The sequence below is a fragment of the Trachurus japonicus genome, chromosome 17 (genome assembly GCF_045865225.1).
Source record: "Trachurus japonicus isolate A0001 chromosome 17, Traja_1.0".
NCBI lineage: Eukaryota > Metazoa > Chordata > Actinopteri > Carangiformes > Carangidae > Trachurus > Trachurus japonicus.
This window is the reverse complement of record NC_140923.1, coordinates 33173273-33199469: the sequence shown is the minus strand read 5'-3', so window position 1 is coordinate 33199469 and position 26197 is coordinate 33173273. Positions and strand designations below refer to the sequence as shown.

Sequence of the window (26197 nt, the reverse complement as noted above, 5' to 3'; positions counted from 1 at the left end):
TGGGTTAGGAATTCAGAGCTGGGAAAATCCTACAACACAGATGTAGTCTGGGTGAATCTCACCTCTCCTCTGAGCATGTAGATGCTGAGATAGTGGCCCGCTGTGGGTCCATATTGTATCCTGCTGGAATCACCAACATGTAGCAGGAGTCCAGTCAGACTCCGCGGACGAATGTTTAATAGCAGCTCAAAGCTGGAGCCCACGACAAAGGAGTCATCTGAAATACAAAAAAACAGAAAACATTATGCTTGTCATTCTTGGTACTCATGTGACAGAAGTTCCTGTGAAGTGTGCTTGAAAGAACAAACTTCGGTGATGCAAATTGCAAATTGCAAATTGCAGATTACTGCAATTTGAGATCTTAAAATGTGCTTGTCATCTATCTTCATTTCATACACTGAAATAAAAGTAACATACCTATAGTTCTTTTCAGGATGCTTCCCTAACTCTGACCCTTTTTAGTAAATTAAAAGGGACGTGGAAACCACACCAGTGTTCATTTACATATCCTTTCATATTTTCAGATATGCATATCATTATCATTATTAGGCTTATTATACAGTAATTATTATTTATTATCATTTTGTGAGGAGCTGCAGTTCCTACTGATTGGTGGATGAAAATCACAATAGTCAGTAGAAATGACTCTGTCTGCAGCTGAGTCAGGCTGTTGTTTGAGTGAGGACTCACTGATAATAACATGAGCTCCGTTCCCTGAGAAATAAGCCCCCTTTTGTGTCTGTCCCTCGAAGCACGGGCCGGCACCATGGTTTGTGGTTGGATTTGACATCAGTTCTCCTTTCATTTTAAAATTGCGGATACAGCCAGACACACTTTGCTTTGGGAGGGCCTTTGACTAAAAAAGAAAAAGAAAAGAAAAGACAGGGATTACAAAAAATGAATTTGTGTTTGGATATGTGTGTATTGACCAGTTTTGGTGGGATTCTTTTCACCTTTAACTGTTTGTGAAGAGTCTCTGGGGAGCTGCCCAGGTACACAGGTGACATGAACTCCTGCATGGATGTGAGCTCAGGGTTCGTCAGCTGACCGTCCTGGGCTCTGATCCCATCAACAACCAACCTGAATTTCTTCTTCTCCAAACTGAATATGACCTACAGACAGAAAACATAATGAAGTGGTTATATAGTCTCATTCTCTGATGTTGATTCAATGACTTCATTCTTGTAGTTACTGAAGAGACTGAACTTAGACTTCCTGCTTAAATAAGATGTAATTAAAAGGGAAGTCCACTGACCGAGTGCCACTTTCCATCATTGTACTTCTCTCGGTTGAAGATCTCCTTCTGTTTGCCTACAGACAGCCTGATCCTGCCCTTGGACATGTACAAAGCAAGGTGAGAGCGCCCTCCTTTGGTAGCAACAAAGAACAGCAGGCCTTCAGGAGATCGAGTCTTGACATCCAGAGAGAAGTGGGGTCTGCAGAAGACACAAAAAAGCAGCATCTTCAGTGTTTGTATGTGTTGGCCCCTGTGTGTGTGTGTGTGTGTGTGTGTGTGTGTGTGTGTGTGTGTGTGTGTGTGTGTGTGTGTGTGTGTGTGTGTGTGTGTGTGTACTTTGAAATCAGTGCAGTGAGGTGAGACTGGTTTCTGACCTGGGCTGCAGGACTTGTAGTGGAAGGCTGTAGGTCAGGCTGCTAACAGGGCCCCCCATGCGATAACCCTGTTGAACCAGGGCTGGCTGTGCACACATTGATGCAGTCTCATCTTTGGTCTGTATCGCCACATCCTGAAACAGCACACACATAAACACAAGAAACATTCAGAAGACGGTGGAGAAAACGTCTGCAGTGAAATCTTTGCTTAGCTGGATCACATCTCTTTGATGGCCTCCACTCGATCAGTGACTAAAAGTGGGAGTGATAAGAGTGACAACACTAACAATTATGAAACATAAAAACCTATGTGATAAAACTGATTATTTTCTACATAAATTAATTAGTTTAGTATATTAATTGTAAGAATATTAGGTAAACGTCATTACATTTTCGCAAAGCACAAGCTGACATGATCAGCCAACAGCCAAAAACAAAGAGAACAAGCAATCATTCCCATGTGTATTTTTAGAATAAGTGAATTTCATACAATTTGTGTTTAATAGCTGATTTAAAGGATTATCTGTGTTATTGCAGATCAATTTTCTGTCAATCAAATAACCAGTTACTTGGCTGCTGCTTCTTTGCAGACACTAGATGTCTCCATAGGAGAATGTGATAGTTTTAGTATGAAGTCAAATATAATCAGGTAGTTAGGATTTATAGGGTGAGGCCTATAAATCATTCACTGATGTTAATAGCAGGTGTGATCAGACCTAGTAGAGAGGTGACTGGCTGCTCAGTATGGATCTTGTAATTACAGCTAAATGTATATATGGTTAAGACTTCTCTCTATATATTGTTAAGACTTCTATCACATTGTGTTTCTTGGGTTTTGCAAAAACCTCACACACTCTGTTTACTCAGGAGTGTTCGATTTCAACACAGTTGGGAGTTTATGTTTTCTCATTCCAACATACTAGAAAGAAGCTGTTCACATGATTTGTGGTTTCAAACTGACATGGGCTCAAGGTTACTCAGAGATGAAGTGTTAACAAGTTCAAAGACACTACTGAAACGACCCATGAGGTCTTGTTATGGTGGAAAACATGGGTACTGGTTGAGGGTCAGCTTAGATCATAGGCTCATATCACGATGTGATATGTGCATCAACACAAACTCCAGCATGTGAAGCCTGTAAATCATGAGAGAATTTCAAAGCAGCTTCTTCTGTATTCAGTGTTTTAAGTCCAATGTGTTGTGTGACCTGGGTATTGCACTGTGAACTCATGCAGCAGTACAACATTCATTATTCAGCTGATTTATTGTGAGTCAGAGGACGGTGGAGAACAGACTGTGGCTGTGATGAGGCATCCTCTAATCAAACAATAGGGTTTAGTAAGAGATGATGGGCATGCAAGATTCAGTGATAAGAAAGAATTGTGTGGTAATCATGCCACTGCAAACATTCAATGAGAGTGATGTTTGATGTAAGTTTTATATTTGTGTAACTTGTATTGAAAAGTTGTATTACATTGATACATCCAACTCCTATTAGGCCTACAACATTTCACTGTGAGGCTGAAATAATGAAATATTACCATACTCTGTAATCTTTGGAAATTATTTACTTTAATGTTATATTATTACATAGATTGGTGCTTTTCAACCTTAATATTAGGATCCCATTCAGATTTTCAAAATGTTGAAATTGAAACAACTTTACACTGTCTCATAGGGCTTTTCTGACCCACAACAATAATTGATTTTGTTTTAATTAATTTTGAATTCAAGCTACAGAGGTTTAGAGTCCAAAAACACTTGAGACTCCACTGTATTTATAACGTGTTAGCTGTCTCCATAGTGATAGATTATGTGCTCAGCATCCTGATGAGTAACTTTATCTAGATAGTGAAGTCACCTTTACTGTCATCAGACATGTATTACTGATCATGTGCATGAAGTGTGAAAGTGGTGAGTTAGAGGGAGCGTGCTTGTGAATGACTGTTAGAAAATGGCTCATGACTCAGTTACATGGAAGAAAGAGAAGAGACGTGAAATGATTTCAAGCTTGTTATTCACAAGGTTTTGTTTTGAGTTATTATTAAAATACTTAAATAGAATAGACAAGGATACAACACATTTTTATAATTCTTACGATTACTGGAACATTCATGCTAGTCTTTATTAAAGTACACTGCATATGAATGAGCTGGTGCAAAAGCAGCAGAACGTTGTGGCGTGAACAAGTTTTTTCATGTCAATATTAGATTCTTGTCAGCATCAGCAGGTCTTAGGGCTCCTTCTTCTTCATCTCTGGAAAATGAGGCAGCAAAATATAATGTAAACAATGTTAACAAAACACTGTGCAAGAATGAGCTGCGGCATGACTTACTGCTAGCGAGTGGAATCAATCATCAAGTCACCATGTTCACACTAAACATGTTAGTTTTAACAGTTATGCACTGAAATACAATGAATTGCCCCAGTAATTTAACAATAACAGCTCTTGATTAAGAAAAAAAAAAGATCCAGGTAAATTCTCTGATCACATTTTAATGTTTTGAATATGATCTCTTGAATAAACAGATAAACTAAATGGATTACAGTGTGTGTGAGCATGTAAGACAAACCCTCACCTTCTTAGAATAGCGATCCAGCATCAGTTGCGCAGGACTGTCAGAAGTGCACACGTCAAGCAGGACGTCTCCGGTGCCTGTGAAGACGCTCAAGTCCTCAGCCTTGAACAGATGGTCTGGTCTGCAAATACAAACAAAAACATTCAGGCAACATACAAACATACAGTAGTACGTCAAGCAGTAATCATGAACCGTGCACATACAGATAAGAACTGTGCACTACATACAGTACATTTTGAACTAGAGTATTTTAGAGTGATGCAGAGTGAGGAAACATTACCGTCTGGTGTAGAGGTTGGAAATGCAGCCTTTGAACTGGTCTTTTCCCAGTGTTAACAATTCAGGTGTGTTAGGTATGGAAATGCTGCCACTCTGCTCTTGACCATTATCTTCATCATCGATGAGCAGATTAATGCTGTTGTAGGAAAATCATCATAGTATTTATTGTTAACAATTTTATTTGTGTTGTAGTGATTTACTTTGTTGTTGTTTGAAACATCTCGCATAGATGCCACACGAATGTTTTTGAAATATAACATAATAAAATATAATCACTGCCTTCTTCATACCTTCCAGCTCTTCTGGTTGCAGTCAAGTAATGCCACTTGCCATCATTGTATTGTTTGTTAGATTTCCACATCTTGTTGTCGAAGGTGAAAATCAAGTGGCCATTTTCCAATGCAAGACTGATGCCATTAGCCTGGAGAAAAACAATAAAAGAAGTGCAAGATTTTTACAAATCTGAGTCACTAAATTCAGATCTTAAAGGATGTAATTACAAAAGATACTGAATGTAAAGACTGACCTTGTCCTTGTCCTGAAGAATGAGACCCTGATTCTCTGTGCTCTTGAATCCGAGAGAGACGGTAATGTCGTTGGCCAGGTTTAAGCTGAAATCAGATGACAAGGCGCTCCCCAAGCTGAACTCGGCTTTACGAGTAACCTAGAGAGAGAATATGGACAATGCATTAACTCATTAGACACACAACCTCACTGTGGTCTGGGCAGAGATACGAATGTGCAAACTGGTTTCGCAAAAGTTCATGTCCTACCAGGTTATCCTTGGGACAACCTTTGCTGATGCCCACTTGCTCATCAATGGGTTTAAAGGTATTATGCAACTTCAGATTCTTCAAGCATCCTTTGAATGGTTGCATTGTGATGTTATATCTGTGAGGAGAAACAGGAAATTTAGTAAATTAAATTACTTGCTATAACTCACGATACATGATAACAAGCTAAATGGAAAAACCACGTACCTTTCCCTCATGTTCAGTGGCGCACCACCAACGTACAATTCTTCAAAGTCGTCAAGGTTGTACTCAGCTTGGATTTTGGTTTCTTTACCGTCTACGCGTACTGAAAGTTTTCCTTGGCGTGTGGTAGCGATGACGATATCTGCCCAGTCCCCATCAGATTTCTGTGGAAAAAAGAGAGAGAAGTGAGATGTGGTTAAAAACAACAATTCTTGTCTTATCTGTGTGCGAGATTTTGAAAAAAACAACACAAAATAACACTTCTTACCGGGAATGTTTTCAAATTTGCTGTTGCTGGTCCACTGCCGGAATTACTACGTATGACGATGACACCCTTCTCTATTGTCACCATGAAGTAATTGTCCTATGTTGAGGAGGAAACAGAATAATCACCATTGTGGAAAAAGCAGCTATAATTCTGTTTCTATATATTCTACCAATACAGTAATAACATGAACAATAATTTACCTTATTTGGCATGAATAAGAGTAGACCGTTTTCTGACCGAGCATAGATGGACATCTTGATGAGGAGCACTGAGGAGGATATTTTGCCAACCACCAATCTGCCATATCCAGTGCCTTCAAAGTAGTCAGAGTCCATTGGTGGTACGTACCTGGACAGAGGGGGAAATTAGGTTTTAAAATATCTCAACTTTCTGAAACTGAGAACATTATTCATAAGAAAATGTTAAAATCCTGTTTGTCTTGAAGGCCTATTTCATCAATTCCCTTTTCTATACAAAACAATTCCTTTTCCTGATCACAGTGCTGGACTATTGCAGCAACTACTAGACGAAAAGCAGAAAAGGAACTGATATGTTACCAACCTAATCCAAGGCAGGCAATATGCAGATTACCTGATTTATCAGCTGTATTTTGTAATGACACAGCATAGTGCATCATTAAAGAGAAGCCATCAAGCATTTTCATTGTTTTAAAGTGCATCTAGTTTCTCTCAGTGTTAATCATATCGGGACGTACCTCTTGCATGGCAACTCCACATTAATATTCTCTTTATTTTGGAAATTATAGAGACTGACGACTCTGTCATTAAAGGAGGAGAACTCAATGCAACCCTTGTAGTTGGGGTACTTCAGAGAAGCTGGTGGCTGTGGAGAAGCACAACAGGGAAAGTTATTAATAAAACATGCTAATAAAATAATACAAATAGAAACATTAAAGCAATAACAGCAATTATTTTTCTTTTGCTGCTTACAGTGAAGTTGGACGGGTAGCCTCCGACATAGAAAACAATATCATTGGGGCTGAGGTCCAGGAGGTTCTTGTTTTCCTCTCCTTTCTTGCTGTTCTTAATGGGATCAAGAGGAGTGGGATTGGTGATATCTTTGGTGAGGATCATCTCTGCATCTTGGTAAATTCTAAATTATAAGACAGAAAAATATACCCAAATTTATACAGGCATCACATCTTTAAAGTGGAGACGGTGATGTAGCAAGTTGCAGTGGAAAAGAGTGGAAATGAAACATAAATGTGCATTGACACTGAAAACAGATGGATGACTAATTAGCTGTCAGTTTACCTGTTAAGGTCCACTTTGTCAAACTTGGCCGGTTCAGCTGCAGACTTGGTGATGAAGCCTGACTCGATCGTGATCTCCTTCCCGTTGAGCTTGTACACACCGTGCAGCTTATTGTTCTTCAAATACATACCTATGTAGTTTTTGGACTGCAAGACACAGTTTGTTAACATCTTGTCTATAATTACAAAGTAAATCTGTATGCCTGTAAGTACTGGTGTGCATTTGGAGTCACTTACATCTCTATTGCCGAGGTACATGACAAACATGTCGCCTTTGTCTGAGGCCTGTCTGCGTCGTCTTCTTCCATCTCCCCTGCCCTGAGGTCTCTGCAGCGACAGAGACAGAGATGTGTAGGCCTTCAGATCCTCCAGGTCCCTTGGTGGACGCAGCTCCACGTGGCCCTCGCCTGTGAACTTCATCGGGATCGAGATCTGGAGAGAACATACGAAAAAAAGAGATTTTAGGTTAAAGTTTGTTCAGATTGGGCTTAGAGGTGCATACATAACATGGGTATGTTTGGATGTATTCACAGTGCGGGACCTCACCCTGTTAGCTGCATCTCGGGCTTGTTCAATGAGATCTTTGATCTTCTTGATGTTGTCAGTGATGTTGCTAATGGGTGAGAACTGGGATGAAAGGTTCTCCACCTCTGAGATCTTGTCATTGAGAGATGGGATGGTGTTCAGTAAGTCCTTCACTGCAGGGAGAGGATAACAGTCAGTCTTAACTTATATATATATATGTACATATGGACATACAGTATGTGCCTATGACATTGTTTCAACTTCTCACCTGACTTGTCCACATTGTCCAATACATTGCTCAGGTTAGGGTCCACAGGAGAGACTTTGATCTTGTCAACTTCTTTTCTGATGTCTTCTAGTTTGTTCATAGTGTTGCTGGCTGTGTCATTGGCTAAAGCCGCCTTTCTTTTGGCTTCATCAATCATATTAGCAATGTCATCTGCATGGGGGAAATGAGTGATTAAGCAAAAACACAGAGGAAATATTAATTCTGGCATCAGACTTAAACACATTCACTTTAGCTGTCACGTTCATCCTGTCATGCCTCGACTTGCTTTACCTCTGCCAATGTCATTTAGGTCGTTCTCAGCGTCAAGTAGGTCTTTCTCAAGAGCTTTCTTCTTCTTCTTAGCATCATCGATGCGCTTCTTCAGGTCATTGAGTTCACCGGTGGCGTCTAATTAAGAAATACAAAGATTAGTGCCTGGGTTTTTGGGGTCACTAAAAAAAAAGACTGGTTAAAAAGAGAGCTGTTTACTCTTTAGGTCTTTATCTGCGTCGCGTGCATTCGCCAGCAGGTCATCGCCAGTCTCTTTCAGGTCCTTTGCTCTTTCTGTGAGTTTCTGGTTGTTTACATTCTGATGGAAGATAAGACATCCTTGTTTTTAAATACTATCAAGTGTGAAGTATTAATATTATTAATGTATTTCATGCTGTGCCAAAAGGAAGTGTGGAAAGTGAAAATATGATGTGTCGCTTACATTCAAGGCGTTGTCTGCTGCGTCTTTGGCCTCGTTCGCTGCCGCCTCAGCAGCATTAATGGCATCTGTGATGTTCTTGTAGGCATCGATAGCATCTTTGGCGTTGCGCACCTCAGTACGTCCGCTCGCATTTTTCACGGCACTGCACAAGATAACACAAGAGGGAAAATCAACCACAAGAGACACAAGAATGAAAGCAAAAAGAAAGATACAAATCTCAAGTAGTAACAACTGGCAGACTCTGCTTAAATAGCAGTGAAACAGGAGGGAAATCTCAGCATAAACAACACTGTGTCGCTGAAATCCACTTATTAAACATCAGGTTATACTGACTGAGATAAAGTGTCAGTCCTCTTTGCACAATAAACCTACTCTTCAAGTTCCTTGGCCAGCTTCTGAAGATTTTTCGCATGATCCTCTGCAGCCTCCACGATGCCCTCCTTGGCTGCTGCTTTGGTAATCTCATTCACCTTCTTGGTCAAATCAGTCTTGGCACCATCCAGCTGTGCTGCCAGCTGTTCATACTCCTAAAGCAGAAAGGCACAGGAATGGGTGCAAGTTTTAGAACAGCAGAAAAAGCCATTTACTTCACATCAGAGCACGGGGAACAAAACACTGATAGTTATCTGAGTGGATGGCAAGTTAGGACCTGGCGGCCCCCTGATGTGGAATCAGAGATCGGTCCGTTAACTATGACATAGCTACAGAGTGTCAAAACAATATGGCCTGTAAGGTAAAAGATGAACAAGTAGTATAGTAAACTTTAAGTACATGAAGGTATAAGATCAAATGTACCGTTTTACTGTTGGTGAGCTTTTTCACCAGGTCGTCAGTTTTCTGCAGCTCTTTCTTTGCCAGGGCCATCTGGTCCTCAACAATCTCTCGCTCCTTTTTGAGGTTCTCAATACGTTTCTGTGGGAAGCACATGAATGAATATCATTGCAACTGTGTGATGACTGGCACTAACAGTAACACTGAGATAATAATTTACAATAAAGTTGATAGCAAATGAATAAAGCATATCTTCATTGTATCCTTTCTTCAGCAAATTTGCTAACTATTAACTAACAAGTTCACACACACTCCTCGTGACTGATGAATGACTTGTGAAGTTACCTGTAGGTCATCCAGTGCCTGAGCGTTGAGCCCGTTCTCAGCGTTGGCTTTTTTCACCAAGTCTGACGCCTCCTTCAGAGCCGCGTTCAGGTCCTCCAGCTTGTCTTCGTAAGTCTTCAGAAGACCTCGAATCTTGTCTGCTGCCTCCTCGTTCTGGACACACTGTTTACTTACATTTGCTTTGATGTAGTCAAGCACTGGAGAAGAGAATAGAAAAGACGTCTTACTGGACAGCCGGCACAGATACATCTACATAGTATGTTTTAGAAGAATGTGCTGAAATTACTACATAGAGGCTGAGTCTCGTACATTTCTGGGCCTCGTCCCTCTCTTTCTCGGCAGCTGTCTTCTGAGGGGTGAAGTCCCTCCTATCCATCTCGTTCACCATGCGCCGGGCATCTTCCAGCATTTTAGCCAGGCTTTCATTGGGCACCACATCACCGCTGGTGCCTGCCTCATTCAGCTGGTCGAGCAGAGCTTCAAACACAAAAAAAAACACTCAGTCAAACAAATGTTTAGGTTCTGATAGTGGCATTAAATGTTATGGGACGCGCACAAACGACCCCAAGTGTAGATAAAGACATTTTTCTCGTCACCTTGGATTTTCTTGAGCATGTTTCGGATCTCTGAGTCCAGATCCTTTGCCCTCTTGTGGGTTTTCTCTACATCTGCCACTGCTTTGTCAGCATCGGTAGCACTTTTATCTGCCTACATAAAAACACACAGAGACAATGCACATTTACACACATTTTCCCACTTATTGTTCCATGCTGATATATTACTGAAAAGCCGGACGCTGGCTCCAGCACTCTACCTTGTCCTTGAGGGAGCTGATGTCGTCTGTGAGAGTGCTCATGTCGTCTTCCAGCTGGTCGACTCTGGACCTTTGGATGTTGACTGCAGAGCTGAATTTGTTGACAAGAGTCTGCAAGAAGCAAAGGAGCAGGAAAGTGAGCTGCATAGAGGCAAATTCAGATGTTGTGTGTTGTTGCGGTAAAGCTTAAGGCTGACGGGGCTGTTTTCAAACAGTGCTGAGGGAATTATTTACCTGCACGTCATAAACGAGCAACGAATGTGCTCTTGAATAAGGTGGATCTAACACTCGGATTATGTGGGAATGAGAAACGACAAGTTGCCCCGACAAACACTGGCATCCAGTGGTGTAGTCTCTAACTCGTGTTGACACACAGGATGTGGGACAAAATTCACTGAGATTGCTTATCAGCAGGGATCTCGAATGTTTGAACAAGCACACCCATCCTGCGCCGCGCTGTTTGTGTGCATGTGTGAGTGGCCAGATCTTGTTGTGCTTATAGTCGTACATTTGGCACTCGGACCTGACATCGTTTGAATTTGTATCTGTGACCTTTTATAAACATCTTCATTTATTCTTCAGCCACGTCTGTGGTCTGAGGAAATTGTTGCAGAAAACTGGCATGTTACCTTGGTGTCTGACACGGCCTTCTCCAGCTTCTTCAGCCTGTCCTGAGAGGAGGCACTGGCACTGGCGTTGTCCAGCTGAGCCTTGATCTTTCCCAGCTCATCATCCAACTTCTCCAGATCACTTAGTAACGTCTGGGCGCAACTGTCACACTCTGCAACACATAAGGAGGATTTGACTCACAAATGACCCCTCGGCAACAAAACACAAACTCTGCAATGTCCAAGAGTTAGATGTCACTTCTTTTTCATCATCATGCTCATGTATTTACCTTGACAGCTCCCATCTGTGTTTGTGTCTCCAGGCTCCAGTGTGTTCTTGCAAACTATGAAAAACATGAAAAATACATTTAAATGAATGAAACTGACTAACATGTGGCACAAACATATTGTGAATGAACGTATTGTTTTTGAAAATGTCAGTCCACAAACTAACCTCCGGTGCGGGGATCGCAGTTGTTACCGTTGCCATTGCATTTACAGGGCTTACAACTTCCACCTGGAGTCACTGGGTCACCATAGTAACCAGGAGCACATCTATGGCAAAGAGGGAAAAGAGAGACAGAATAAGAGACTACATTTAAATGAATCTACAGTATCTGCTCAGAATTTCAACATCATTTCTTGCTGCTAATAGACCGACTGGCCCATCCTGACACTCACCTCTCACATTTCTCACCAGTGTAGCCTGGTCTGCAGATACATTGGAAGTCTCCAAACACCTCTTTGCATCCCACCGCAAAACTGTGGAGTGATAGCGAGATTATGATTTAATTCCTGAATTATACATTTCTACTTAATTACATAGCACAGCTGTTCAGGGGTGTTCTGTTTTTTTTTTTTCACCCACCTGTTTGAGGGCACGCTGAATGGGCACGGGCACAATCTGCAAGTCCTCTGAGCCGCGTTTCCATAGTAACCTTCTTTGCAGCGTTCACATTGGTCCCCAGCTGTGTTGTACTGACAGTTCTGGAAAAAAAAAAAGTGATGTATTCATTAAACCGCTTGCAAACTGTGATGAAGCAAAAATACCAGACACTGTATTAAAAAAACAAGACTAAGTGTTATGGCTGCGCTGCCACCAGTCTTTTACAAACACATGCTGTACCAAATCAACCAGACATGGGCCTTTTATTACACTGATAAAGGAATGCAAACATCTAGGGGCAGAGAGAAAATATGATTCATTGCCAATCAGTCACAAAGAGTGTGTCTGATGCAGTGCACAGAGTGTTTGTGTCCATTTGACTTGGAGCTGTAAGGGTGTGGATCCAAGTACACATTGCACACACAGCACAGGCCCAGTCTTGAGTGTCTTACATAAGAACACAAGAGAGATGGCCAAGATTTTGAAACTGGTAAAGGCTCATCTTCCCCACAAAGATAATAATGAAAGAGAGGGGCCCTCTAACAGGAACTTGTACTTGATGTGGTGGTAGAAAAAAAAAAAAAACGCATGATGGGCAAAGAGGCAGGGCTGGGTGATGAAACGTCGCCCACAGATGTACCCTGCGGGTGAGAAGTCTAGACTCTGACCAAACAGTGGCTCACTATGGAGTCAGCAGGGCTCATGTAATCACACTTGATTTTACTGTGTATGAGTGAGCGTCCAACCACACCTGCGGTCATGAAATCATCGATAAGGGAAACTTACCAGACACCTTCCTGTCCCGTCTTCACACTCGTCGGCCAGACCGTTGCACTTGCAGGGCACACAGCGGCCCACGTAAGGCCCGCTGCCATCTCTGTAGTAACCAGGAGCACATTTCTGAAAAAGACACACAGACATGATTACTCAAGATGCTGCCTGTACACAGTACAAAACATGGACCCCATCATGACTGTGTAAGTAGAACTGAATTTAAAAGCAATTTTGTAATAACAATTATGATACAGAGGGTGGAAAAATTCTGAATTTAGATTAAAGAGAATTAAATTAAATATGCTCTCATGTTATATTAATGTAATATAATATGTATAACATTATATATAAGGATACACAGCACTGAATTCAGTTGAGAAACATTTTAAAGATTAGATCTGTTGCTGTGAAATCCAATGAATTAAACGCTTAAAGGAATTAGTGCTGTTTATAGTAATACAAAAATCCATCTTGTCTATGCACATAAAATTATGTACTGTGTATAAATGAAGCTCATAAAACTGCTAAGTTTCTATCTTCTGAGGGTAGACATTATTACAACATTACCTAACCTTGAAAAAAATAACATACATCTAATTAACTCTTTCGTTCAACAGGGACCAAAGTCGTAAATTCGTATCATCTAAACATACCAGTGTTTCCAGCGATTTAGCCACTATTTACAATAAACAATTAAAAACTACCACCCATACAGCAGCTCTGCTTGGTGTCACGTGGTAATGAACCTGACCTAAAACGGCTGTCATTAACAATTAACACTGAGGAGTCAAAGCATGACCTTTGCCTTCAGAGATAACATTCCTCAAGTCACCAACCATCCACACCTGAGGCAGTGACAACTGTAACGCACAGCGTACGTAGAGCGAAACAAGATCCCTTCAACAAGTTCCATCACATCTTCACGGGTTTTTACCTGAATCTGAGAACCGGCCTCATCATTAACTGAGGGATACTGAACCCTCTGTCCTCCGTCCGAGGGGTAGCGGACCACTTGGGTGCCTTCGTCATTTACTGATGGAAACGCTATCTGCTGAGTTCCCCGGTCGTGAAGCGAAGGGTACTGTATCCTCTGAGACCATCTGTCATGATGTCTGGGGTAACGGGTTCGTTCCCCTCTCCTGAAGGGCCTGGGGCCAGCGCAGCAAAGTCCAATCAAAGTCCAACATATCAGGGTCCTTAGCAGAACCGTAGTACATCGCCGTCTATCCATATGCGTATCTGACATTCCTTGCATTTAGTCTGTGTGAAATAATGATCTGCTCTCCCCTGCCTCAGCCTCTTAAGCACACATCCTCGCAGTCACACACACGCACACACAGAGGACACGCCCCGTTTTTTACCTGACTCAGACTTGTAGATCACTATGAGTGTATGCAGGTGTACAAGCACGCACATGCAAGTGTTTACAAGCTCTGTCTCTCTCTCTCTCTCTCTCTCTCTCTCCTTTTTCTCCCATACACACACACACACACACACACACACACACACACACACACACACACACACAACAAAGACAGAATTGTTTGAGATACATCAAGAAACATGTGGGTGTCCAGACAACATGCAGGAAATCTACTATTAGCATTTCTCAATAGAGGAAAAACTGTGTTTACTTAAATCGGCCAGGGTGTGGTGATAAACCCTCCACTCAAAAAGCACGAAAAAAAAAAAAATCAACTGTATATTCATATTCTGATGCGTGTGCATGTGTAACGGTTTTTATGAAAGCATATGTGACTGAGAGGAAAGTCAGACATCCGCAGACAACAAACTCACACCTGAATCACGCTCCTCAAACACACAACAGACACAGATAGGTGTGGCAACTGTACCTACAGACACACACACACACACACACACACACACACACACACACACACACACAGACAGACAGTTCAAGTGCACACTCAGGTTTATGAGTAACATTGTGTTGCTAACTGCCACGCCCCACCTACCTGTGAAGGTGAGGCGCCCTGTCATACCACCTCGGGGCACACATAATCAGCTTCCATCAAACACTCCCAATCACTCGGTTACCGCATCTTTGGCAACAGCACATCCTCACTTATTAAAAACTGTTCCGCTCTACTAATGTGGTTTATGAAAACCTTTTTTTTTGATTAACGGTTGCGTCATTCTTATTTTCATTTTGGTTTTGTGGGTATAACTGCTTCAATCATGTGCATACAGATCCGATTTGAGAAGCACAAACACTGTAAGTCGAATCAGCGCCATTCCCAGGATAAAAAGAATTCAAGTAAAGCCTTTCCTTAGCAACTACATCATGCTTGTTTATACTACATTTCTGGGAGCTGTAGCCATGCCAGTGATTATAGCTGTAGAATCACTAATATTATGTCTGCGTGATTGTGCAACATATCCCAGCCCGGGGCTACACAATCCGGCCGGTTTTTTCCAGTACAGTCCACCCGCAGCTCCTCAGCTGATGACTTTTTTCACCCTTAGGTAAAGGGTGTGGTACTTGGCTCAGGCGTGTCAGAACACCCTAAAAATCTGAGAATGAGGCCTGGCTTATTCGTCAACGCCTTGCTCCACCCTTGCTTGTCATTTCCACTGTATCTAAGACGGGTTCTCTTTGTAGTTTTTTTCCATGTGTTCTCCAAGTAAAAGTTTTTGGATAAAGTGGATAAAGGTTCAGTGGGTTCAGTGGTGATTAAATCCTATGAGTTTTTGTCTCCAAAGCTTCCACCCACTTTTTAAACACTCTGAACTTGTGTTAAACTGAATTTTATTCTAGGCAAGCAATATCACAGGTCTCTGAAATTTCTCACCTCACAGGAATCTCCAGTGTACTGAGGAGGGCAGGAACAACGCTCCACCGTGTTTGCGGGACCTCCCGTCCCTGTATTAGTCGCCTCCTCCAAGCCCACCTCCCCCAGGCTGAGCCTCTGGCTCTGTGTATAATACAAGGCCTGGATCCTCAGGCCCTCCAGACCAGCCAGGACCATCATGAGTTCCTCTCTGGACACAGGCCTGTTGGTAATAGCGTGGCGCCAGTTTCCCTGCAGGCAACAGATTTGTTATTGGGGCACTAATGCTGAGAAAAAAGGGAGTCCATTCAAAAAAACATTTTTCATCTTGTATTAAGAGGACCTAAAACAGAAAGATGCCTTACTGTATACTGTACAGTGTATTTGTCCAACACTTTATATTTATTAAAGCAGAAGTAAGTGATATATTTGTGTTAATATAAGTCTTAAATAGTTATATCTTCCAACAGCAATCACTTACATAGAGTGTTTGGTCTGAAACACGGGTCTGTCAGTCCCTCTGCTCTGCTCTGAGCCGAGGAGAAAACATTTATCGTATCCTACAGTTTTTATCCAATGAGGAGAGAGAACGGCATGCAGGGCTGTGTGTGCAGCCAAGGGACGCCGTGAATGTGACGCAGGATGGTGCGTTCAAGGAAACTCGTATTTTACGAGTTCACCGGTCAGAAGTTACGAGTGGCCGTTATAGTGACTTTCACCGGTAAAACAGGTCGGAAAAACACGAGTGGGTTGCCTGGAACGCTACAAAGTCGTAAGTTGTGACTTGAAGCTGTAATTTACGATTTCAAAAGCCTGCCTGGAACGCAGCATTAGCGAAAACGACCGGACCACTTACTTCTGCTTTAAATTATACCTATCTAGTTCAGTCCTTCCAATGCTGGCATATCACATGTGCTTAAATTAATATTATATCACAAGATTTGGATCTTAAACTAGGAGTGAGGAACTGGTGCGTTCTTTACCTCCACGAGGTGGACTCTGCCCTGGTACAGCCTGTCTGGCTGTTGGACTTGTGGAGCCATGTGGATCAGGGTCATACCCTGACCCTAAAGGGAAATACAACATGGATAAATTAGCTGTGTTTCTGTCACTGACAAAAGAGACATCTAAGAATGAAGAAATTTGTGACGTTACGCACAGTCAGCACAACATCCGGTTTTCTGTCCATCAGAGTCATCCCCTCACTGGGAATCCCAAAGGACTTGGACTGGTAGGTGAGGAAACCACCATAAGATGTAACCTAAAACAAAAGGAAAAAAGTTAATCTTTCAGTTTGTCTGCAACTGTGGAAACTGTCTGAGCTGAAATATAAGAGATAATTTGAAAATTCTGTGTTTATGCAACCTGCGTCTTATTTCTCAACTAGGAAGCAACTGATGAGGTCACCGTCAGTCAATATATCAGCATATTTCCAAAGAATACAGGAACATTACAAAATACAAAAAGTTGGAGGAAAAATAAAACATAATATCATTTCATAATATTATCTGAACTCAAATACATGGTTGCCCATAAAGTTGAAATGAAATATTTTTTTAACCTCTTCTCATGAAATGATTGTGACAATGTGATTTGTTCTTGATAAATAAAGTGTATATCTTCTCAAAACTGTATTGATCAATCTCTTCCAAACATATCACTGTGACAATTAAACCACAATTAACCTTTATAATAGGAATAAAAAGAAGAATGTTCAATTCAATTCAATTCAATTCAATTCAATTCAATTCAATTCAATTCAATTAACTTTATTAATCCCGAAGGTCTGAAAACAAAATTATTCTAACTTCATGGGCAACCGTGTATTTCAAAACACACTTCAAATGCCCAATACACATAACACTGGTAAGTTATGTAGGTAAAGTGAACCATACAGTAGCTAAAAGTTAACATTGATATTTTCAGTTTCAAGTAAGTTACATTGCTGCATCCTCAGATCACATGAATTATGTAAGTAAAAGGGACGGACAGACAAACCTTTGAAAATAAGACAGAGTTTTTTTTCAGTATTGATTTCGAACAAAGAAAATAACTTTAAACCTATTACTGTTGAAATACAGCACTATATCTTAAACCTAGGTAAACACTGTATTGTCTCTGTCCACTGACTCACCCTGTCTCCCAGGTAGGACTGTGGTGCCACCCAGTGTAGAGACTGAACAGCAGGAGGAAGCTCCTGGATGTCTGCCACCACTGTGTTACTGGTTGGGTTCAGCACAGAGGGGACCTCCACCTGGTCAGGTCTCTCCAAACTCCAGCCCCGCATCTCAACAAACTAATAATAGGAAGGCGAATTAAAGAGAAAACTCCATCCAAAAAGTGAGTTATACTGTGCTAATACTAGAGTAGTGTCACACCTCACTCTTGTGGAAAACACAGCAAAGAGATTTGACTTGATATTGTCCTCATGTTTGTAAATATGTCTATTCATGGAATAACATTTCAAATATAACTAAAATGCAGAAAATAAATCTGAATAATAAACTGTTCCCAGATGCCCATAGTACCAACATGCTGAACCACACCTGTACGTGCAGTATTAATTTAACACATGTAGCAGCTCTCACCCAGAGGGTTTCATAGGCATTACATTTCCACAGGCATTCATAGACATGCAAGGACACGAAACACAAGCACACACCTTCCCCCTGCGTTTGCTGGAGCTCTGACAGTGGTCAGTGGCTCCGAAGCAGAAGCAGCTGGTACAGCCGTGAGGGTTGGAGGAGTCAAAATAGAAGGAACCATCCCGACAGGTATCACACCTGATACCAGCTACATTTCTCTACAAATGTGTTAGCAATAACAGAGAGGAGGAGGTCAGAGCAGGAAAAGACAAATGAGCCAATGAAAATGAGTAAGAAAGAGTTTTAAAAGTCAGAGGTTTAATAGCAGGAACTCACCTTGCAGAGACACCTCCCTGTTTCTGGGTGGCACATGTTAGATGTGACACCACCGTCATTACATTTACAAGGTACACAGTCAGGGAAGCGATAGAAACCTGATGCACAACGATCACACTGTCTGCCCCCAATCCTCGGCTTGCAGCTATGTAGAAAAACAGTCACATTAATATTAAGTCAAATTCTGGCTTCACTCTGGTGCATTTATAAAGTCACTTTTTGTGAATAGAACATTGCAGTAAACACACATTGAATGCACTGCTAAGTTTGTTCGCATATTCCATTATCTTTTATAGGAGAAAACACATCAACAGGGTGGTGGAGCTGACTTTGAGACTGAAAACCTACATGACAGAAAAGACAATCTGCACATCAGCATGACTGGACTCTGAGCTAATCCCCTCATTAATCACTTCTAAGTGGTTTGGTGTCACCTTACACTTTCACTGATAGAAGCTGCAGGCCTCACATTCCTGCCTTTTTCATCACTCATAAATTTAGTGCATGAAAGAGAAAGTGTACTGGCAAGGAAGAAAACCATTATTGGTGCAGCTGTTCAACAGGAACAGGAAAAAATAATATTATTAAAAGAATTTGAGCAATGTTTATCTTCATGTAACATTTCCACTGTTTATCTGACAAATCTAGAATAAAAGTGAAAAAACAGAAAACCTTTAAAGGTACATTGTGTAAGAAGAATTACTCCCATCTAGCGTTGCGGTTGTATATCGCAAGCAACTCAATCGTATGTTTCATGCTGCATTCACGTGAAATTGGGCAGACGGCAGATGGACGACAGATTTGTTACCGACGGCCGTCTGCCCGACTGCACGTGAATGCAGCATCAGTGTAACGCTCCATTCCTCCTCACTGCGTTACCGCGGTGACTTTTCACAGACGCCACCTCGACCTGAGCCGACAGCTCCGGTGTCTCCAGTGAGTTTCCGTGGTTTCCTACTGTCACGCTGCCACTGAACGTAAAAACATGGCGACACGACATGGCAGCCAGCACCGAGCTTACCCGCTCGATGTATATATGAATGATATGAACGGCTAATTCAGAGCTTACCGGAACACTTCAGTTTGTTGATGGGGGAGGATTACTGATTACTTTTGAACGAAATAATCGATTTTCGTGAATAGATAACAGGAGAAGTTACACAATGTCCCTTTAAGGTTTCAGTTGAGTCTGTTAATGATCATCTTGTGAAATGAAAAAAAAGGTTTAAAAAAAGAAGCCCTCTCTTTAAGCAATAAGAGAAAAATACATATTTTAAAAGATCAAAATTGAACATATTCTATCCTCCAACTCGATGACACGTGGACCCTGTGTGGATACAATCCACAGTAAACAAAACTACATAATGTTTAATTTACCCAGCATGCTAATAAATGCTAAAATATACTTTTGATGAGTGCCCACTATCTTGCATATTCCTACTCACTTGCACTGCCCAGTGATGAGTTCACACTCTGGTCCTGCGTTGGCTTTGATGCCATCCAGAGAGCACTCACAGCCCTCACAACCCAGCAAGGGGTGGTAGTTGAAAGTCTCATTCTGACACACATCACAGGCCGGTTTGACTGTCTGAGGAGGGCAGATACAGCGTCCCGTCACCTCGTCACACAGTCGGCGACCGCATTCGCATGCTGCAGTAGAGATAAGGGGTTTTATTAGATGCAATACATTTGAAAGCTACAGGGAGGAGGTGGTCATTTAAAATGAAAAGCTGTGTAAAGAACTAGAGCTTGTAACATCCATGCATATTTTTGGCATCTTCTTATTCTGTACTGTATCCTCACCTGCCAACACAAGTTAAAGGTAAATGTTGACTCACGTCTGCAGTAAGGGAAGCCATAATATCCAGTGGCACATTTCGTGCACTGTCGACCGATGACGTGCTGCCTGCAGGGACACTGTCCTCCCACTGGATCACATGTGGACCCCGTGGAGCCGGACTTATCGCAGTTGCAAGCCAGAGCTCCGTCGTTATAGGCTGCTACGAGAGAGCGGGCAGTGTCTCTGCAGAACTGGGAAGAAGTTCTTGGGCTGAGGACGCAGAAAAATAAAATGACTTCATTCAAATGCATTTAAGCGATTTATACCCAACTATTACAGCTAGAGGGCACAATTTACATAAACTTCCACTGTAGTGAATATTATTGTAAAACTGCTGCACTGCTAAAGCTGGACAAACGGATCATTGCTCTGAAAAAACATAGAAGCAATATCATACATTAAGAGAGAAAGGAAACAAATCTAAACTCTAAAGCACCATTCAAATGCATTGGTGGATACCTACTTAATATAGAACCCCTCTCCTCTGCATTGTTGTATGAAATCTGCAGAGTTATCCAGCAGCTTCTCTTTCAGGAGATCAGGGGTGTAACTGCTGTCAGGAACCAACAAGATGTAATCCTACACAAACCATGAGAGAGGGTTTAAAAACACACACCCACAGATACAATCTCATTGAACACTTCCACTCTTTGGTTTGTTTTGTGCTTTAAGTTTATTTATCAGTACGATGAAGAGGGAGATAAACAGATTAACTGGGGATTTTCAGTGTTTTAGCAACAATTTTTGTCTGATTTTATCTGGACAAGCAAGCGAACAACATGCAACAAAGCGCAACCAGCTCCAGCCTCACAGAGGTTGGAAGCTCAGTTTTTATAAAACTGAGTGCATGGGCTGCCAGGTAGAATACAGTCTCTTCATTGTTGTTGTTGGGGGGGTATGGTATAACACTGAGGAGAGAGGACCTCACCACGCCAGGTCCTCAACTTGAACAACTCCGAAATAAAACCTGGACTCAGACTCTTCAAACTTTACACAGAAACAAGCCTTGCTGAATTCTTAAAAAATAAATGAGTTAACATAATGTGGACTCAATGTTTAACTTATGTCATGCACCACTGACCAGAATAAGGGTGTTCCTTGGTGGTACAGTAATAGAGATGCTGGGCTGCTGCCAAGTATTCTGGTCCAAGTCAAGGGCAATGCGCCCATCAGCGATGACAACCTCCCTGCAGCCTGAGACTGCAGGGCAGAAGGATGCATTTATTGAACCTGCAAGAGAGGAACTAAGTTAAAAGAGAGTATAAAAAGGAGATGAGACATTTAGCATGCTGCACAATAATCTGCTGCTCTATTAAAGCCATATAGGGAAGTGTGTCTAAATCCTTTGATCATCGTGTGAGCTCAGTGACTTAAGCTGCTCTTAGGCAGGTATCACCCTCTGAGTGAGTTAATAAACTCCTTAATTCTATTTGATCAGACATTAGTCAGCCACGCTTGCTCAAACGCACTCACCTCTCCAGTCACGCCCTGCGTCCACTCGGACCTCCACAGGGAAGGAGGTATGTTCAGGCTGGTGATAATGGACTACAACAACATACCTGCCTGGGAGGGGCACCCTGGGAGTGAAACTGATCTCTGTCTGTAAGAAAGATTGAAAAGAAACTGTGGAAACTGTCAAGGTGAGAATGAAAATTTATGTTGGTGCAGAGGGTGTTCATTGAATGTCTCAAATTCCCCCCGTGGTAAATCCAGAAAAGCTCTCCTTTGTTGTTGTGGGTTTTTTTTTTTTTAACTCTGGTACCTGAGGGAATTTTAGCAGAACCCCATCCCTCTGTGATTCATGGATGGGAAACAACCCGGTCTGTCGTCTCCATCTCAAATCCTCATTTTCTCTTTGCAGGGGAGCAACAGCTGGGGTGGATGATAGTTGTCCATCACGCTTTGCATACAAAATAAAGGCTGAGGTTGGCTTGTCAAACCGCCTCAGAACACAGTGCCGGCTGGAAACATTGAACAGAGACAAGCTGTTGTTACTTAAAGGTTGTTGACGGTGGTTAAAAACCCCTGTGCAGCATAAAAATGTGACTTGTTAGGAGAGGGCTCTGTGGCCAGTCAAAGGTTATGACCTGTGGAACAAAATAACTCTCCTATTATCCTCTTTTCAGTGTTGACATGTGTCGAACTATCATACTCTTCTCTCACCAATATGCATAAATCCTGGTTCCAAACATTTACCTATCATACCTCTAAAGAAAGATTTAGTTTTCCAGACTCAGAGCTATCTTAGTAACACTGCACTCCATTTCACCTTCATATCTGGTTAAAATTCCTGGAAAGTCTCTCTGAATGTTCCCTCTTGGTAAAATTTGCACAATTGTTTCCAGATTTAGAAACAAACTCGGTACACAGAGACGTTCTTTTTTTCACATGAAATAACTGACTCCTATTTTTACTTTGTACTTTTAAAACATGAAACATGAATTTTAACATGTATTCTAGTCAATCCCATCTTATTCTTTGTTGACTATTCTCATTTCATTTCATTTCATTTCTTTATTGAACATGTCAAGAGTAAAAACAAAACAAACAAAATGACAGAAATAAAAACAATGAATAAATGTATATTAATAATCATCATCTCTAAAGAAGATGTCTGTCATGTTCAACAGGGGTAAGAAGAAGTTAAAAACTTTTCTGGTCCTACCCCCTTCTGCTATTCATATAATACTAATGAAAAAAATAAGTTATAGTTAAGTTATAGTAAGTTATATTCTGCCTCCATTAGGCTTGTTCCTTCTCTGTTCTGAGTCAATTACATGTGAAATGACAGGGCTGCACGCTGACAGCTGTAAACACATGTGTGACTGTAACAGCTAACCTGGTCATTAGGGTCAGAGTGAGAGTAAATTTACTGTGCAAAAGAGAGAAAGGGAGAGCTTGACCCTAAGTTTAGCCTCAGGTAAATGACCTTGCCCAGCTACAGGAATGCATGCAGTCACACCTGGAAAACAGATGTGACTCTCCACTCTCCCAAACACCAACACAATACAGATAACTAGTCCTGATTAGTAACTTCAATTGAAAAAAAGGCAGTGGGGTTTATTATTATTTTGAAATGTTGACTTACCTGTCTTGGGTGAAGCGGCCATGAGTGGAGACACAGACCACCTTGGGGTCCACATACTCAGTGGAGAACTCTTCTGCTGGCACTGCGTACACTTTGTACTACCAACAGAAACAAGATCATTTTTTAACTTTAATTGAATGCTGGTACTAATTTATGAGACATAATTGAGCTTTTTATGAAACATTTCTCTCACCAGCAGGAATGAGGCTGTGGAAGTGTGCAGGAGAAGTTCTGTCTTATGAGTGAGCTGCAACACCGCCACCTGATTACTGCTGTCCACCGCCACACTCCGGCACAAGAAGCTGCAGGGGTCACAAGACAACAACTACAACTACATATTCTACAACGATTCCCTTCATTTAAAAAAAAAAAAAATACAGAGGCAAAAACAATAAGGACAATAAATTCAGGACTTACCTGTAGGAGCAACTGTAAATATTAGCCCTGGCCGGGATCTGACCATCTTGCTGGCCGCTGATGAGTATGTTGGCATTCTGCACAGTGTCCACCTCGCTGGCGTACTCCAGAACAAGCACATATGGGCCAGAGTGAGGCACACGAAGACTGAGATGAAGCTGAGACTGATGGAGACGTGACATAATATAAAATTGCAGTAAGTTTTAAGAAAATGAGAATGAATGTAAAAACAAATTCAGCCAAATTACAAAAGGTCAAACAAAGGGTCAAGAGCTAACTTAACAGATGACACAGATTTAGCCTTGGCTAACTGTACCACAGTCCAAGAGTCCTGATGGGAAAAAGAAACCACCTGCTTTTATTTCCCACTTTAAAACAGCTGATAGGAACCTGCCCAATGTTTTTTTTATAGCTTTGTGTACAACCTTTTTAATCTGAGACGGTAATGTTGATACTGTAACACTGAAACCAAACTCTGAATCCAATAAATCAGTTCATCTCTACGGTGCAGATGTTTGGATCACAGCTTCCCACCTGTCTGCCATTGAGAGCAACCATCTCAGGGTGATCTGGCGTGAGACGCCGCACTCGAGCCTGCCTCCTCCTCCTGCGCCCGCTGCGGCTGGAGAGTCTTCCCTGTGAGCCCAGCGCAGAGCTGAAGCCGTCCATGGCTACATGCTTATACAACAGACAGCTGAGACAGAGACACAGGCATAGCTGGAATCAGTGAGGACAATAAGAGATTATACCACCATCAATCTGTTTCGGCTGATGTGGAAAAAATAATGCCAATGCCAAATGAAGTGAAGTATTGCTCATCAGGGAATATTTATTTGATGGCTTTCCCTGTGGAAACTATCAGCTCATGTAGCTCGTTGTTTGTTATAGCTGTGAAAACAAAACCTACTGTATATTAGGTCTATGTATGAAATAGAGACGGACTTCAAAAAATGCTGAACAAAATCTTTCATGAGTTACTTTGTGTTCCTGTTTGTGGCGGGTCGGTACGTGCAGGGCTGGGTGACCTTTTCCTGCAGCAGAGGAGCCTCATAGTAATCCCTGGGCAACAGTACTAAATAGTCCTGGGAATTGTAAGGGACAAGAATTCAAACTGTTGTACATGTGATATTTTTCTCTGGTGAAAAATTAGGAACTCTGTCATTGTCTTCTTCAATGACTCACCAGCAGTACCCCCTCTGCCTTTATATGAATAATCCATTTCCCAGGAGTCAAAGCGAAGGGTTCAGCAAAGCCCTCCCCTGGGACAGTGAGGAAGGACGGGGAGCGGCTCTCAGGGAATATGACTTCCTTACTCTGATCTGACCCTGGCGAAAACAAGCACAAATGTCATGTGTGACATTTACAGACCAACAGAGAATACCTGCACTGGGAGGGATACCATCAGCATGAGACACGCCATGAGGGAAATGATTCTATTTCTAACATGATGGGTTAGATTTGACAGTTTGATGAAAGTTTGAAATGTAAAAGCTGATTCAGGGTCAGAGGCAGCCTTACCTGCAGTGCCTCTGCTATTGGTAGCCGTGATGCTACCGGTCACACTGGTGCTGCCGGGGTTAATGAACCGCAGAACCACACGGAATAAGTGCTGCGTCCCTTCTTTTGGGTCAACATGCACTGTTACTCTGACTTCACTCTGCAGGGATGAGAATGACACACGGCTGACTGCGATGGCACAGGTTTGAGTAGACGATGGGGGTATAACACTAACAGAGGGGTTAAGAATCATGTCTGGCGGGTAGAGATGTTAAAAAAAACAGAGCGGGTTAATCAACAGATGGCAAGCAAGGTGAAGAGAGGAAGAGGAAGACAGACCCTTCACTTACAATTACAGCAAGACTGAAAGCCAGCTTCATCCACCACCATGATCCTTGCCCTGATTCGTTTTCTCCCCTTTTTCGGGGTGGTGGTATAGCGCAACACAATATGGAAAGGGCCAGGAAAGCCAAGGGTAAGCGTTAGGATCACCTCCGGCTGAAGAGAGATAGTGTTAGTCCACATTCCCATATCAGCCCTGATTTAAGAGATGCTCGTGTGTTTTAGAGGAACATCAGTAAAAGTAAAAGTAAAAGAATCACGCGGTGTCAGAAAAGACTAGAAGAGAAAATCGTTGAAAAAGGGAAGCTATAAGGTTATTGAAGTAGCGGATAGATCACATCAACATAGCAGACCACACCAACCTGTGCCGGGGACATTACAGCATAACCTCTCCAGCTGAAATCTGGAAACTCTTGAGGGTTATAACCGAAGCGCACAGGCCGGGCGTTTGGTGTGGTGCCATCCTCAATCTCAAACTTCAGTTGGTGCAAAGAAGGAAAGAAGTAGTTTGGTGCTGGCCTGACGGGGTACAGGAAAATTTTAATTAAACCCACGCTCAGTGAAAACAATAACCACATCGATTTGCATGTAAAGTTTCAGCGTGATTTGA

At 41.9% G+C, this 26197-nt stretch overlaps 1 protein-coding gene across 1 annotated transcript in view; it reads right to left on the bottom strand.

Moving 5' to 3' along the window:
- Nucleotides 1-26197, bottom strand: part of LOC146971156 (laminin subunit alpha-3-like) — a 52778-nt gene that overhangs the window by 809 nt on the left and 25772 nt on the right. The window contains exons 21-74 of the mRNA XM_085803816.1: nucleotides 25950-26106; nucleotides 25267-25405; nucleotides 24931-25073; nucleotides 24727-24830; nucleotides 24283-24442; nucleotides 23749-23912; nucleotides 23525-23633; nucleotides 23332-23429; nucleotides 22006-22204; nucleotides 21717-21843; nucleotides 21325-21473; nucleotides 20707-20822; nucleotides 20242-20453; nucleotides 19849-20053; nucleotides 18404-18548; nucleotides 18145-18285; nucleotides 17617-17778; nucleotides 16642-16743; nucleotides 16466-16549; nucleotides 15504-15734; nucleotides 12703-12816; nucleotides 11899-12017; nucleotides 11712-11792; nucleotides 11485-11585; nucleotides 11321-11374; nucleotides 11052-11203; nucleotides 10423-10533; nucleotides 10205-10316; nucleotides 9918-10085; nucleotides 9609-9805; nucleotides 9288-9404; nucleotides 8865-9019; nucleotides 8493-8634; nucleotides 8270-8369; nucleotides 8072-8188; nucleotides 7781-7951; nucleotides 7534-7685; nucleotides 7225-7419; nucleotides 6989-7134; nucleotides 6665-6827; nucleotides 6430-6557; nucleotides 5915-6062; nucleotides 5715-5810; nucleotides 5450-5610; nucleotides 5243-5360; nucleotides 4996-5133; nucleotides 4760-4890; nucleotides 4471-4605; nucleotides 4191-4311; nucleotides 1612-1745; nucleotides 1256-1436; nucleotides 954-1112; nucleotides 691-856; nucleotides 63-217 (exon numbers count right to left, since the gene is read on the bottom strand). Coding sequence (XP_085659942.1) covers nucleotides 63-217; nucleotides 691-856; nucleotides 954-1112; nucleotides 1256-1436; nucleotides 1612-1745; nucleotides 4191-4311; nucleotides 4471-4605; nucleotides 4760-4890; nucleotides 4996-5133; nucleotides 5243-5360; nucleotides 5450-5610; nucleotides 5715-5810; nucleotides 5915-6062; nucleotides 6430-6557; nucleotides 6665-6827; nucleotides 6989-7134; nucleotides 7225-7419; nucleotides 7534-7685; nucleotides 7781-7951; nucleotides 8072-8188; nucleotides 8270-8369; nucleotides 8493-8634; nucleotides 8865-9019; nucleotides 9288-9404; nucleotides 9609-9805; nucleotides 9918-10085; nucleotides 10205-10316; nucleotides 10423-10533; nucleotides 11052-11203; nucleotides 11321-11374; nucleotides 11485-11585; nucleotides 11712-11792; nucleotides 11899-12017; nucleotides 12703-12816; nucleotides 15504-15734; nucleotides 16466-16549; nucleotides 16642-16743; nucleotides 17617-17778; nucleotides 18145-18285; nucleotides 18404-18548; nucleotides 19849-20053; nucleotides 20242-20453; nucleotides 20707-20822; nucleotides 21325-21473; nucleotides 21717-21843; nucleotides 22006-22204; nucleotides 23332-23429; nucleotides 23525-23633; nucleotides 23749-23912; nucleotides 24283-24442; nucleotides 24727-24830; nucleotides 24931-25073; nucleotides 25267-25405; nucleotides 25950-26106 — 7585 coding nt within the window. The remainder of the gene's footprint in view (nucleotides 1-62; nucleotides 218-690; nucleotides 857-953; nucleotides 1113-1255; nucleotides 1437-1611; nucleotides 1746-4190; nucleotides 4312-4470; nucleotides 4606-4759; nucleotides 4891-4995; nucleotides 5134-5242; nucleotides 5361-5449; nucleotides 5611-5714; nucleotides 5811-5914; nucleotides 6063-6429; nucleotides 6558-6664; nucleotides 6828-6988; nucleotides 7135-7224; nucleotides 7420-7533; nucleotides 7686-7780; nucleotides 7952-8071; nucleotides 8189-8269; nucleotides 8370-8492; nucleotides 8635-8864; nucleotides 9020-9287; nucleotides 9405-9608; nucleotides 9806-9917; nucleotides 10086-10204; nucleotides 10317-10422; nucleotides 10534-11051; nucleotides 11204-11320; nucleotides 11375-11484; nucleotides 11586-11711; nucleotides 11793-11898; nucleotides 12018-12702; nucleotides 12817-15503; nucleotides 15735-16465; nucleotides 16550-16641; nucleotides 16744-17616; nucleotides 17779-18144; nucleotides 18286-18403; nucleotides 18549-19848; nucleotides 20054-20241; nucleotides 20454-20706; nucleotides 20823-21324; nucleotides 21474-21716; nucleotides 21844-22005; nucleotides 22205-23331; nucleotides 23430-23524; nucleotides 23634-23748; nucleotides 23913-24282; nucleotides 24443-24726; nucleotides 24831-24930; nucleotides 25074-25266; nucleotides 25406-25949; nucleotides 26107-26197) is intronic.